This window comes from Bombina bombina, chromosome 10 (genome assembly GCF_027579735.1).
Source record: "Bombina bombina isolate aBomBom1 chromosome 10, aBomBom1.pri, whole genome shotgun sequence".
NCBI classification, from domain to species: domain Eukaryota; kingdom Metazoa; phylum Chordata; class Amphibia; order Anura; family Bombinatoridae; genus Bombina; species Bombina bombina.
In genome coordinates, this window is record NC_069508.1 from 23,404,994 (window position 1) to 23,420,686 (window position 15,693).

A 15,693-nucleotide genomic window follows, 5' to 3' on the forward strand; every position below is an offset into this window, starting at 1 on the left:
GCTGATTATGGTTTCCCATAGTTACATTATAGTTATGGCTTAGAAGGGCAATAGCTCATTGCATTAAATATGCTTGATCCTAGGGGTTCTCTTAACATCAATCAAACAAACTCCTTATTTCAATGACCCCTTTAAGTCTTCTCCCATTTGTGATTAATATCATGACTTTGGAAATTGTTTTTAATTAAATGGCTAAAAATGTTGCTTAATTGGCAGCTCTTACAAGAAGACATTTCTGGGCTTTGCTGCCTCTGCAGGGTTGTTGAATCTAAAAAAAGCTTTCATTTTGTATTAGAGAATATGTAATTTTATCTAAATCTAAGATTGAAACAAAATGGCAGGCATTCAAATAATTCCCCCTAAACAAGAGGAGGGAGTGTACAACCTATTAATAAAGAATCATAATCATACTTTGAAGATTTGCTTACTATAGTTATGAAGATATTGATGAATTGCTCTGCATAGCTGATGACTTGCTATCTATAGTTGTCATGATTATATTGATAACTTGCTTCCTATAGTCACCATGAATATATTGATAACTTGCTTCCTATAGTCACCATGAATATATTGATGACTTGCTTCCTATAGTCCCCATGATTATATTGATGACTTGCTTCCTATAGTCACCATGCATATATTGATAACTTGCTTCCTATAGTCACCATGAATATATTGATAACTTGCTTCCTATAGTCACCATGAATATATTGATAACTTGCTTCCTATAGTCACCATGCATATATTGATGACTTTCTTCCTATAATCAACATGAATATATTGAGGACTTGCTTCCTATAGTTACCATGAATATATTGATGACTTGCTTCTTATAGTCACCATGAATATATTGATAACTTCCTTCCTATAGTCACCATGCATATATTGATGACTTTCTTCCTATAATCAACATGAATATATTGAGGACTTGCTTCTTATAGTTACCATGAATATATTGATGACTTGCTTCCTATAGTCACCATGGATATATTGGTTACTTACTCCATATAGCTGATGACTTGCTTACTGTAGTTGCCATGATTATATTGATGATTTGCTTCCTATAATCACCATGAATACATTGATTACTTGCTTTCTATAGTTTTTATTAATTTATTGATGACTTCCTTTTTATAGTTGTGATGATTATATTGATGACTTCATTCCCATAGTTGTTAATACATCGATGACTTGTTTTTTTATAGCTGTCATGAATAAATGATTAAGTATGTCCTACAAGTTCTAGTGATGACTTACTATAGCTATAAAAAGATAGCTATAAAAAGATAGAGAGATGCACTCAGCTGAGACAGAACAAAAGCTAAAAAAACTTCCATGCCTGTTCATTTTCAGTGCCACTCAGGGTGCATACTCTTTTAGCACACTATGCCCCTTCACAGTGAAAAAATATCCTGTGAAGGAGCATAGTGTGCTAAAAGAGTATGCACCCTGAGGGGCACCCTAAAATGAACAAGCACAGAAGTATTTCTAGCTTTTGTTCTGTCCCAGCTGAGTGCATCTCTCTCTCTTTTTATATTTATGCAAATTGCTCTTGGGTCTCCCTAAGAGAAAAAGGGGAAACCAGACGTGGACTCCTTGCACACATGCCCTTAGAGAGATGCGACTGCACCTCACTGACGAGGCCCACAGAAGCCCGAAACGATCGTCTGGGGTTGTTGTTTCTCTTGTTCAGAGAGGAATTGCCTAGTATTTCAGTGCTGGACTGTCATTGGGCAGGGTCAGACTGATATGCTACAGGATATTTTTTCTCTGTGAAGGAGCATAGTGTGCTAAAAGAGTATGCACCCTGAGTGGCACCCTAAAATGAACAGGCACAGAAGATTTTCTAGCTTTTGTTCTGTCCCAGCTGAGTGCATCTCTCTCTCTTTTTAGACTTACTATAGCTGCCATAAATAATTTGATTTCTTGTTTCCTATAGTTGTCTTGAATATATTGATGATTTGATTTACTTCCTGCAGTTCTCATAATGACTTGCTTCACATAACTTTTTTTAACTGTCATGAATATACTAATTATTTTCTTTTTATAATTGTCATAAATATATGGATGACTTCCTTTCTATAGTTATTATGAAAATACTTACTTTCTACAGTTCTTGTGATGACTTTGTTAACAAATGTATTGTTGACGTTTTTCTATCTGCCATGAAAATATTGATGACTTGCTTCCTCTAGCTATTATGATTATATTGATGACTTGCTTCCTATAGCTATCATGATTATATTGATGACTTGCTTCATATAGTTATCATAATTATATCAATGACTTGCTTCCTCTAGCTATTATGATTATATCAATGACTTGCTTCCTCTAGCTATTATGATTATATCGATGACTTGCTTCCTATAGCTATCATGATTATGTTGATGACTTGCTTCCTATAGCTATTATGATTATATTGATGACTTGCTTCCTCTAGCTATTATGATTATATCAATGACTTGCTTCCTCTAGCTATTATGATTATATCGATGACTTGCTTCCTATAGCTATCATGATTATGTTGATGACTTGCTTCCTCTACCTATTATGATTATATTGATGACATGCTTCCTATAGCTATCATGATTATATTGATGACTTGCTTCCTATAGCTATCATGATTATATTGATGACTTGCTTCCTATAGCTATCATGATTATATTGATGACTTGCTTCCTCTAGCTATTATGATTATATTGATGACTTGCTTCCTATAGCTATCATGATTATATTGATGACTTGCTTCCTATAGCTATCATGATTATATTGATGACTAGCTTCCTGTAGCTATCATGATTATATATTGATGAATAGCTTCCTCTAGTTATCATGATTATATTGATGACTTGCTTCCTATAGCTATCATGATTATATTGATGACTTGCTTCATGTAGCTATCATGATTATATTGATGACTTGCTTCCTCTAGCTATCATGATTATATTGATGAATTGCTTCCTCTAGCTATTATGATTATATTGATGACTTGCTTCCTCTAGTTATCGTGATTATGTTGATGACTTGCTTCCTATAGCTATTATGGTTATATTGATGACTTGCTTCCTATAGCTATCATGATTATATTGATGACTTGCTTCCTATAGCTATCATGATTATATTGATGACTTGCTTCATATAGCTATCATGATTATGTTGATGACTTGCTTCCTATAGCTATCATGATTATATTGATGACTTGCTTCCTATAGCTATCATGATTATATTGATGACTTGCTTCATATAGCTGTTATGATTATATTGATGACTAGCTTTCTCTAGCTATCATGATTATGTTGATGACTTGTTTCCTATAGCTATCATGATTATATTGATGACTTGCTTCCTATAGTCACCATGAATATATTGATGACTTGCTTCCTATAGTCACCATGCATATATTGATGACTTTCTTCCTATAGTCAACATGAATATATTGAGGGCTTGCTTCCTATAGTTACCATGAATATATTGATGACTTGCTTCCTATAGTCACCATGAATATATTGATGACTTGCTTCCTATAGTCACCATGGATATATTGGTTACTTACTCCATATAGCTGATAATTTGCTTCCTATAATCACCATGAATACATTGATTACTTCCTTTCTATAGTTATTAATTTATTGATGACTTCTTTTTTATAGTTGTGATGATTATATTGATGTCTTCATTCCCATAGTTGTTGATAATACATCGATGACTTGTTTTTTATAGCTGTCATGAATAAATGATTAAGTATCTACTATAAGTTCTAGTGATGACTTACTATAGCTGCGATAAATAATTTGATTTCTTGTTTCCTATAGTTGTTTTGAATATATTGATGATTTGATTTACTTCCTGCAGTTCTCATAATGACTTGCTTCACATAACTTTTTTTTAACTGTCATGAATATACTAATTATTTGCTTTTTATAATTGTCATAACTATATGGATGACTTCCTTTCTATAGTTATTATGAAAATACGTATGTCTTACTTTCTACAGTTCTTGTGATGACTTGGTTAACAAATGTATTGTTGACTTTTTTTCTATCTGCCATGAAAATATTGATGACTAGCTTCCTCTAGCTATTATGATTGTATTGATGACATGCTTCCTCTAGCTATTATGATTATATTGATGACATGCTTCCTCTAGCTATTATGATTATATTGATGACATGCTTCCTCTAGCTATTATGATTATATTGATGACATGCTTCCTCTAGCTATTATGATTATATTGATGACTTGCTTCCTATAGCTATTATGATTATGTTGATGACTTGCTTCCTATAGCTATCATGATTATATTGATGACTTGCTTCCTATAGCTATCATGATTATGTTGATGACTTGCTTCATATAGCTATCATGATTATGTTGATGACTTGCTTCCTATAGCTATCATGATTATGTTGATGACTTGCTTCCTCTAGTTATCATAATTATATTGATGACTTGCTTCATGTAGCTATTATGATTATATTATTGACTTGCTTTCTCTAGCTATCATGATTATATTGTTGACTTGCTTCCTATAGCTATTATGATTATATTGATGACTTGCTTCCTATAGGCTAGGTGAGCTCAGGGGGTGCCTTTAGCCATCTGGCAACAGAATTTGCAACATTCTTTATAGTAATGTTATACATAGTTGCAAACACTGCTACCATAGATTACTAAAGACATCTGTATGCTCCTGAGCCCCTATAAGCCTCCCTAGATTTACTCTCTAACAAAGGATATCCATAGGACAAATCAAATGTGATAATAGAAGTAAATTGACATTGTCTAAAATTGCATGCTGAACTTATAAAAGGAAAGTTTAATTTTTCCTTTACTGTCATTGTAATACTGTTTGATTTGTTCTGTAGGTTCATAACACAATATCTTATTTATATTTGATTCTGCAATATCATTTAACAGTAATGGCTTTTAGCAGCAAATTATTGATATCTAGTAATTGTTAGTACCCTAATTCCTCATATTAATATGCGATTTGATCCCTTGTGTTTCAGTGAATGGGGGCTTCTCTGATTGGCTTCCTTGGCAACCATGTAGTGTGACCTGTGGTCGGGGAGTTCAGAGAAGAATCCGACTGTGTGACAATCCTGTTCCAGCAAATGGTGGACTTAACTGCCAGGACACAGAGATGGAGACCAGAAACTGTCTGAATAAGCCATGTCCAGGTAACACACCATCTGAAGCCTTTATTATGAATTCTGACAGTATAAAGCTTTGGGAACTTAATGAGGTTTTATACTAGTAGCAACAGTTTTCCACTTTCAATAGTTTTAACAAAATCTGTAGCTATCAAATCAACATTATTGAAAAGCTGATACAATACTTTAGCATGAACACAAATTCCAATATCCTATTCATATATAAGATGACTAGACAAACAGTTCTGACCCACCTGGTTTTAAAGTGGCATTGTAAACCCCAAACCTTTAAAATGCCCACTGTCATGAGATGCAGGACACAGCATAGAAGGTACAATGCTATTTTATTGCAGGGCATAGAAGTATACAGATTGTACAACACATCTAACTTGGTAACTGTGACATAGACAATCAATCCCCTAAACCTCGCCCCCATCCGGTGACGTTACTTCCCCCTCTCATCACACCCACACTGACATATTTGCAGTAAAAGAGCCGTACAAGTATACAGTGTCTTTTCTAGTGGCTATTTATTGTAACCAGACTCATATATGATGGACACTGCCAGCACGTGATCAAACACATGTCACAGCTACATCTCTAACTCAACGTCTGCACTTTCTGACTCTAACACAAAACAGGGAAACAGGGGGACTCTATGTAGTAAGCATGCACTTCTGTAGCTCTAACTAACATGTCTGCACTTCCTGACTCTAAAACAGAACCAGGAAAACAGGGTTTATGTCTGAGCCCAACATGCATAGCACAGTCACTACAGAAGCTGGCTGAGGACAAACTGCATACAATGTACAGCACAGTATACAGCACCCCTAGAGGTGATTGTAAGAACAACAACATGGTACATTCATAACAATACTCTGTAAGATAAGCTAAAGAGTTATCTTTATACTATTAAAGTGAGTAACATTTTGTGGACTTCTAAACGGAGACAGTGTGCTCTGCAGCAAACAATTAGAATATTTGTGATATATGCTTTCTTGACACATACCCACTTCTACAGAAACATATGTTCATCAGTGTACACACAATCAAGGAATTTCACTTTCTTGTGAGCTATACAAACAAACAGCATTGCATACATGTAGAAAGGCAGGCAAATTTCCCCAGTAGCAGTTGGGATTCTAGGAATTTTTATGGGCTGGAAGTGACAGGTGAATATTACTTTAGAGGAACATTTCATCCAAAATAATGGACAGTTGGGAGTTATGGCTTTTATAATTAAATGCTCTTAACAATCTTAACAGAAACCTTATGTTTCTATTTTAGTTGATGGGAACTGGTCAGTATGGAGTCCATGGGAAGACTGTTCAAGAACATGTGGAAGTGGCAAAAGAACAAGGGTGAGAATTTGTAATGACCCTCCTGCCCACGAAGGAGGAAAATCATGCGATGGAAGAGCTGTTGAAGTTGCTGTGTGTAATGAGACACCCTGCCCAGGTAATAGCAGTTTTGTAAGGGCGGAAATATGATATCTGGAATCAATACTTTAAAGTCCATGTGTGTGCTTGTAAAGGGATTCTTTTATATGCGAAAAGTACAAAACAGAAAAACATAAAACCCAAGCATAGAAAAGTATAAATAATGTTATACATAAAAATAAATAAATAAAACTTGGGATTTTCTAATGCTCTTAAATTAGTACTCTCTTCTGGGGAGCCTCACTGTCATGCTGTAGAAGGATCAGTCGGTATCCTCTAAGTCTTAAACTGTGAATATGTATTAATTACTGGCTACATTATGTTACTATAGTTTCTTGATTTGTATGTTAACTACTGAACAGATGTTCTGACATTCAGTGGAAAAAGCTCTTCAATTCGGAAGATAATCAAATATTTGACCTTTTTTGTTAGTTGATGGCATGTGGAGTTCTTGGCAAGCCTGGGAATCATGTAGCAAGACGTGTGGAAAAGGAACTCAGACACGTGTAAGACTCTGCAATAACCCCTCTCCCTCATTTGATGGGTCTCAATGTGACGGACATGATGCTCAGATGCAGATATGCAATGACAGACCCTGTCCAGGTGAAATGAACAATAATGCTTGTTATGTTATTGTCGTTATATTTCTAATTCAATTAACAATATATTGAACAATCCTAAACTTAAGCAGTGAAGACTATTGTTATTGTTATTATTGTTATTATTATTATGATCACTTTTTAATAAACACAACAGCTTTAAATACTATAGAGAGGGGTCTTTTGAGCTAAAATTAAGAGACTGAGAAAAAACCTAGACAACAGGTTATGATTGTCCTGCACATTAGAGTCTACAACCTAGCAGGAGATTGATGTAAATGAAATGTAGTGAAAAAAAGAATGAAACAAGGGGGCTAGTGACAAAAGGAGTAAGATGGAATTGTTGTGTAGAAGTCACTGTAGAATTTGATGATCTATAAGCAAGAGTAGAGTATTGTGGAAAACTTTGCAAATAAGAATTACAGATATATAGAGCGGCATGTGCAGAGCTGACTCTAAGGGTTATATATTTACCATGGTGCAGACAGACATGATCCGCTATAGCGAATTATGTCCGCCGCACATCGATAAATGCTGACAGCATACGCCGTCGGCATTTATCATTGCACCAGCAGTTCTGGTGAACTGCTGGTGCAATGCTGCCCCCTGCAGATTCGTGGCCAATCGGCCGCTAGCAGGGGGTGTCAATCAACCCGATCGTATTCGATCAAGCTGATTGCTGTCCGGCACCTCAGAGGTGTCGGACGAGTTAAGGAGCAGCAGTCTTAGGACCGCTGCTTCTTAACTTCCGCTTCAGGCAGAACTGAAGCGGAATTTGGTCGGAAGCAGCATCCGCTGCTTCATAAATTGACCCCTAATATTAGACTAATTACCATTACAGTTGGTTAAATTAAGGCTTAAAATTAGTATTAGAATTTGTTCTCTGTTATTTTAGATCTGAGGTCTCAATATGATATAACGTAACATTAGAAATAGCATATGTGGTCTTTAATTGGCTTGACAGTTCTGCTGCCCTCATTAAGTTGTTCCATTTATATTTAATCAGTTGATGGGAGATGGTCATCTTGGGGTAGCTGGACGTCTTGCAGTTTGTCATGTGGAGGAGGCCTTCGTCAGAGAGCCCGAGAATGTTCTAACCCAGCTCCGCAACATGGCGGCTACAAATGTGAAGGGAATGAGATTGAAACAGAGGTTTGCAATAGGGATTCCTGCCCAAGTAAGTATTGTCCAACAGCACTTCCTTATGCAAGGGACATGGGAGTCAAAATGTGAGTTTCCTCATTCAAATAGAAAATATACTTTCAGTTTACTTCTATTAAAATAAAGATATTTCTATTTGTATCCTTGGTTAAAACTAGATTTGTTTTGGATTTTTTCAAACGTTTGGTTTGGCTGAATTTTGACCATGCAGCAGTCAGTTTGGGTGAATATTGTATGCAAAATTGTTACTGTTATTTCTAATGGGAACAGCCTATACAGACAATTAATATTAACAAAACATTACATTATAGGATTTGAACAATTAAAAGAATCTATTTTTCAGTGTTAAAAGAAAATACAACTCCTGTGTGACTAAAATCCAGCATTTAGTGCCTAACTGGCTGTCCTTAGCCATTAGTAATGCTATAGAAGGATTGTACAGGGGCCAATGGACAAATGAATGGTCAGACCCCCTGTTCATCATTACAAACAAAAGAGCTTATTAACTAGACAATATAATGTCTTCCCCATATTCCTGCACCAAATGGCATGAACAAATGAACAAATCCATCAAACAATCATTTGTTTTTCGTTCAGTAATGTATTTGGCTGTTCGTATATCAAACACAATGAATTGGCACAAATAATGATAATTTGCATTTATCCAAAGCCCAAATGCGCATGTCTAGTTGAAAATTTACTCCTTTTGAGGGCAGCATACTGAAATAAGCTCAGGAGCACTATGTGGTATTAGTGTTTGTAATAATGTTTGTAACAATGTAATCACCCTCAAATGTGTGCACATTCCTGAGCCTTTCAGAGCTAAGGATACCAAGAGAATGTTGTCAGTTTGATAAAAAGTACATAGATTGTTTTTTTTTATTATTGTAGACTATAACTAAATCACAAAACTCTTTAGTTTTATTTATTCATGGGCAGCAGCACTTTCAATTAATAGCCTTGGACGATATACACAAAAAAATCTAATAATTTAGAGCCTCAGGCACACACACATACCTAATGAAGGTAATAATTGTATAGATGGTACTTTTATCAGCAAATTTTTCAATTTTATTTTTCAAAAAAGTCATTATAAATGTAATGTAATTAGCCTTGTTGTATGTGCTGACATTTCACTGACATTTTTAGCTGCTATATTTTCTCTTTGGTAGTTCATGGTAACTGGGGATCGTGGAGTTTGTGGGGAACTTGTAGCCGTTCATGTAACGGAGGTCAGGTGAAAAGATACCGGGCGTGCGATAACCCGGCCCCATCACACAGAGGGAGAGACTGTGCTGGAACTGATACCGAGACACAGAGATGCAACACTGAGCAATGTCCTGGTGAGTCATCTTCTGTGGGGTTTATTGGACATAGAATTCAGGATTTTACATCACAATATATTATTATTTGCAATCATGCAATTGAATGGTCCTTACACTGTAAAGCTGTCTCCTCTGCTTTTTAAAGTCCTCCTGTATCCTAAAGCACAATGAAGTTGCAGTTATGTGTTCTCTGTTACAGATATACTAAATTATCTAGGAGGTTAATATCTAACAGTTAGCCTAAAGGGAACCAACCGCACAATCCTGAGGTTTTTTTAAAGATTGTCCACGGGTTTGCAAAAAGCACCATTGCTTAAAGGGACATTATACACCAATTTTCATATAACTGCATGTAATAGACACTACTATAAAGAATAAGATACACAGATAATGATCTAAACATCCAGTATAAAACTGTTTAAAAACTTACTTAGAAAAGGTTAGGTTGAGACACCCACTGAAAGTGGCGGTTTAGCAAAAAGAGTAGACACTTCACCCTTCCCCTTTACACAAACAGGAGCAAGCTGGAGTAGGTAGACAGCAATCTACTTCTAAAACTTTGGGGCTTGATTAGGAGTCCTAAAATCAGCACAAAAACAATAAATAAAATAAGCAAAACTATAAATTTTTTAAAAATCATCTACAAAACATTTATGCAAAGAAAAATCTAGTGTATAATGTCCCTTTAAGGTGTAAAGATGTCTGAGCTGTCCCTAGGGTAGACAATGCAGACTAAATAAAATAGCTGGTTTAGCAGTTGGTTTAATGGTAGTTCTGAGCATACATTTAGAAAGAGCTAATCCTTAGGGGCCCATTTAGGGCCCCTAAGGCGGACAGGTTATGGAGCAGCGGTCTTTAGATAAATAGGCCCCTTAGACTCAAATTTAAACAAAAAGTTTAAGGGACTTAATAGTAAAAATGAAATGCATATTAGTATATTTTAATTTTGAATACAAGCATTTATGCAATACACTTGTATACTTGTAGTACATATGTCTCTAAAAAACAATATCACTGTTTCAGTAGCATACGCACATATGCTGCTTGTGCCTTTTGCACCTGCATCATTTAAACACTGCACCTGCTTATATAGTTGGTGCTCGCTCTCTTAACAGACATAAGTGCATAAGACACTGATAGGGTTTACTAGAATCGTGTATACTACTACAAGTATTTTGCTGATGCACATTTCACTTTTGATTATCAAGTCCCTTTAAATTTGCTGCTGCCAGTCTGCCTTCAATTAAACACATCACTGGCAGAAAATAGATTAAATTGCCTGTTACATGCATAAAATATGTCAGGCTAGTGTCATCGCAGTGCTGAAATGTTACAGAGCAGTAAGTCATAAGGCCATGTAGGGTGAAGCTGGCACCTGGCACTGCCCTCGTCAGACCTCAGGCCAGCACTCTTGGGAACTCTCCAGTTAAACCCACACTGAGATCCTTGACAAAACTACATTTTTTTCTTGTGGATAAACAGAATGTAAAGCTGAGGGTTATTACTTGACTCTGACTTTGAACATTTACATTCTCTAGTCAGTAAATACTATAGCAGTGCAGGTATCCCAGAGATACAACGTACGGAAACCCCTGCAGGAAGCTGCCCCAAGAGTAATTAGAAGCCAAAAGGCTCTATTCAGTAAATACTATAGTATGCCAGAGATACAACGTACGGAAACCCCTGCAGGAAGCTGCCCCAAGAGTAATTAGAAGCCAAAAGGCTCTATTCAGTAAATACTATAGTATGCCAGAGATACAACGTACGGAAACCCCTGCAGGAAGCTGCCCCAAGAGTAATTAGAAGCCAAAAGGCTCTATTCAGTAAATACTATAGTATGCCTGAGATACAACGAACGGAAACCCCTGCAGGAAGCTGCCCCAAGAGTAATAAGAAGCCAAAAGGCTCTATTCAGTAAATACTATAGTATGCCTGAGATACAACGAACGGAAACCCCTGCAGGAAGCTGCCCCAAGAGTAATTAGAAGCCAAAAGGCTCTATTCAGTAAATACTATAGTATGCCTGAGATACAACGTACGGAAACCCCTGCAGGAAGCTGCCCCAAGAGTAATAAGAAGCCAAAAGGCTCTATTCAGTAAATACTATAGTATGCCTGAGATACAACGAACGGAAACCCCTGCAGGAAGCTGCCCCAAGAGTAATTAGAAGCCAAAAGGCTCTATTCAGTAAATACTATAGTATGCCTGAGATACAACGAACGGAAACCCCTGCAGGAAGCTGCCCCAAGAGTAATAAGAAGCCAAAAGGCTCTATTCAGTAAATACTATAGTATGCCTGAGATACAACGAACGGAAACCCCTGCAGGAAGCTGCCCCAAGAGTAATTAGAAGCCAAAAGGCTCTATTCAGTAAATACTATAGTATGCCAGAGATACAACGTATGGAAACCCCTGCAGGAAGCTGCCCCAAGAGTAATTAGAAGCCAAAAGGCTCTATTCAGTAAATACTATAGTATGCCAGAGATACAACGTACGGAAACCCCTGCAGGAAGCTGCCCCAAGAGTAATTAGAAGCCAAAAGGCTCTATTCAGTAAATACTATAGTATGCCTGAGATACAACGTACGGAAACCCCTGCAGGAAGCTGCCCCAAGAGTAATTAGAAGCCAAAAGGCTCTATTCAGTAAATACTATAGTATGCCAGAGATACAACGTACGGAAACCCCTGCAGGAAGCTGCCCCAAGAGTAATTAGAAGCCAAAAGGCTCTATTCAGTAAATACTATAGTATGCCTGAGATACAACGTACGGAAACCCCTGCAGGAAGCTGCCCCAAGAGTAATTAGAAGCCAAAAGGCTCTATTCAGTAAATACTATAGTATGCCAGAGATACATCGTATGGAAACCCCTGCAGGAAGCTGCCCCAAGAGTAATTAAAAGCCAAAAGACTCTATTCAGTAAATACTATAGTATGCCTGAGATACAACGTATGGAAACCCCTGCAGGAAGCTGCCCCAAGAGTAATTGGAAGCCAAAAGGGCAATAAAAAGTGTGAATTTGTGCACAACCTGCCTAACCCTGAGAATATAGTTGTTATGCACCCTGAGACCATCAGACTATAACTACAATTTAGAGTCATATCCTCAAAGTACCCAGGTTTGTTTTTTCCACGTGTGAATCTCCTTTTCAATTACTTCCTTTCCTGTATAATTTCTAAGTTTATAAATTTTGCCAAGATGCGCTCATATGTGGAGAGACATTTTCAGATATTCTGGTTCTTTGCAGTGGATGGAAACTGGGGCCCTTGGGAAGCCTGGAGCCATTGTTCTGCCTCGTGTGGAGGAGGGGAGCAGATACGCACACGTCCTTGCAATCACCCAGTTCGCTCTCCCACTGGACGAACCTGTGTGGGAGATTCCACACAGCTATTGAGATGTAATGTCCAGACGTGTCCAGGTGAGTGTTACGTAGAACAGTATATGTGCCGAAAATAGGAACAATGTAAAATGCTCATATAATAATAAAATATGTATGTAGTCTCGTAAACAGGTAAACTATATTTCTGTTCATAAAAGATGCATTTAGATGGGTTAGCAGTGGTGCGGAAGGAAACAGATTGTAATAGTTAAAGGGACATGCAGAGGCGAAACTACAGGGGGTGCAGAGAACGCAGGTGCGACTGGGCCCCTGAGAGTGGGGGCCCAGCTTAAAAAAAAAAATAATGTTTTTTTTTAATAAAAAACATTAACCTACCACTGCCTGCACTGATATAATGTGAGTGTGACATGACTACAGGGGTCAGTGTTTCTGTTTTACCCATTGGTGTTTATGTGTGTGTGTGTGTGTGTGTGTATGTATGTGACTGTGTGTGTATTTATGCATGTATGTATGTTTGTGTATGTTTGTGGAACCAGCAAATTACAGACCTTGTCACTACAGCATGGGGGGGGGGGCAGGGGGTAAACAGTGTCACTATACAGTACCACTATATACAGTATGTGGGGATGGACCATGTCACTGACTATTGTGGTCACTTTATAAAGTACTGGGCAGGAAAGGTCAGGCCAGCCATCTCACCGGCAGATTACAGACTGTGTCAGTGACTCACTATATACAGTATTGGTGGGTTAAATAGTGTCACTATATATATATACAGGGAGTGCAGAATTATTAGGCAAATGAGTATTTTGACCACATCATCCTCTTTATGCATGTTGTCTTACTCCAAGCTGTATAGGCTCGAAAGCCTACTACCAATTAAGCATATTAGGTGATGTGCATCTCTGTAATGAGAAGGGGTGTGGTCTAATGACATCAACACTCTATATCAGGTGTGCATAATTATTAGGCAACTTCCTTTCCTTTGGCAAAATGGGTCAAAAGAAGGACTTGACAGGCTCAGAAAAGTAAAAAACAGTGAGATATCTTGCAGAGGGATGCAGCACTCTTAAAATTGCAAAGCTTCTGAAGCGTGATCATCGAACAATCAAGCGTTTCATTCAAAATAGTCAACAGGGTCGCAAGAAGCGTGTGGAAAAACCAAGGTGCAAAATAACTGCCCATGAACTGAGAAAAGTCAAGCGTGCAGCTGCCAAGATGCCACTTGCCACCAGTTTGGCCATATTTCAGAGCTGCAACATCACTGGAGTGCCCAAAAGCACAAGGTGTGCAATACTCAGAGACATGGCCAAGGTAAGAAAGGCTGAAAGACGACCACCACTGAACAAGACACACAAGCTGAAACGTCAAGACTGGGCCAAGAAATATCTTAAGACTGATTTTTCTAAGGTTTTATGGACTGATGAATTGAGAGTGAGTCTTGATGGGCCAGATGGATGGGCCCGTGGCTGGATTGGTAAAGGGCAGAGAGCTCCAGTCCGACTCAGATGCCAGCAAGGTGGAGGTGGAGTACTGGTTTGGGCTGGTATCATCAAAGATGAGCTTGTGGGGCCTTTTCGGGTTGAGGATGGAGTCAAGCTCAACTCCCAGTCCTACTGCCAGTTTCTGGAAGACACCTTCTTCAAGCAGTGGTACAGGAAGAAGTCTGCATCCTTCAAGAAAAACATGATTTTCATGCAGGACAATGCTCCATCACACGCGTCCAAGTACTCCACAGCGTGGCTGGCAAGAAAGGGTATAAAAGAAGAAAATCTAATGACATGGCCTCCTTGTTCACCTGATCTGAACCCCATTGAGAACCTGTGGTCCATCATCAAATGTGAGATTTACAAGGAGGGAAAACAGTACACCTCTCTGAACAGTGTCTGGGAGGCTGTGGTTGCTGCTGCACGCAATGTTGATGGTGAACAGATCAAAACACTGACAGAATCCATGGATGGCAGGCTTTTGAGTGTCCTTGCAAAGAAAGGTGGCTATATTGGTCACTGATTTGTTTTTGTTTTGTTTTTGAATGTCAGAAATGTATATTTGTGAATGTTGAGATGTTATATTGGTTTCACTGGTAAAAATAAATAATTGAAATGGGTATATATTTGTTTTTTGTTAAGTTGCCTAATAATTATGCACAGTAATAGTCACCTGCACACACAGATATCCCCCTAAAATAGCTATAACTAAAAACAAACTAAAACTACTTCCAAAAATATTCAGCTTTGATAGTAATGAGTTTTTTGGGTTAATTGAGAACATGGTTGTTGTTCAATAATAAAATTAATCCTCAAAAATACAACTTGCCTAATAATTCTGCACTCCCTGTATACAGTAACAGGGGGTCAGACCATCTCACAGACTGTGGGCACAGGGTACCTTCTTTTGCAGACATGTAATCTGATTCCCATTTTTTTCTGTATTAATAGTAAAAAAAAAATTTTAGTATTAAGTTCACCTTTTTTTGGAGGGGGGAGGGGGGTTGTGTGTGGGGGGGCTTCTTAGATTCTTGCACCTGGGCCCTGTGGTTTCTAGTTACGCCTCTGGGGACATGAAACCCAACATTTTTCATTCATGATTCAAATGATAACATTTTAAACAACTTTACAATTTACTTCTATTACATCATTTTCTTAGTTCTCTTGGTATCCTTTGTTGAAAAGCATACCTG

General features: G+C 37.6%; 1 protein-coding gene across 1 annotated transcript in view; it reads left to right on the top strand.

Annotated features, from left to right (window-relative positions):
• Positions 1–15,693, top strand: part of HMCN1 (hemicentin 1) — a 297,578-nt gene that overhangs the window by 252,973 nt on the left and 28,912 nt on the right. The window contains exons 88-93 of the mRNA XM_053693857.1: positions 5,010–5,180; positions 6,441–6,611; positions 7,025–7,195; positions 8,198–8,368; positions 9,525–9,695; positions 12,921–13,091. Coding sequence (XP_053549832.1) covers positions 5,010–5,180; positions 6,441–6,611; positions 7,025–7,195; positions 8,198–8,368; positions 9,525–9,695; positions 12,921–13,091 — 1,026 coding nt within the window. The remainder of the gene's footprint in view (positions 1–5,009; positions 5,181–6,440; positions 6,612–7,024; positions 7,196–8,197; positions 8,369–9,524; positions 9,696–12,920; positions 13,092–15,693) is intronic.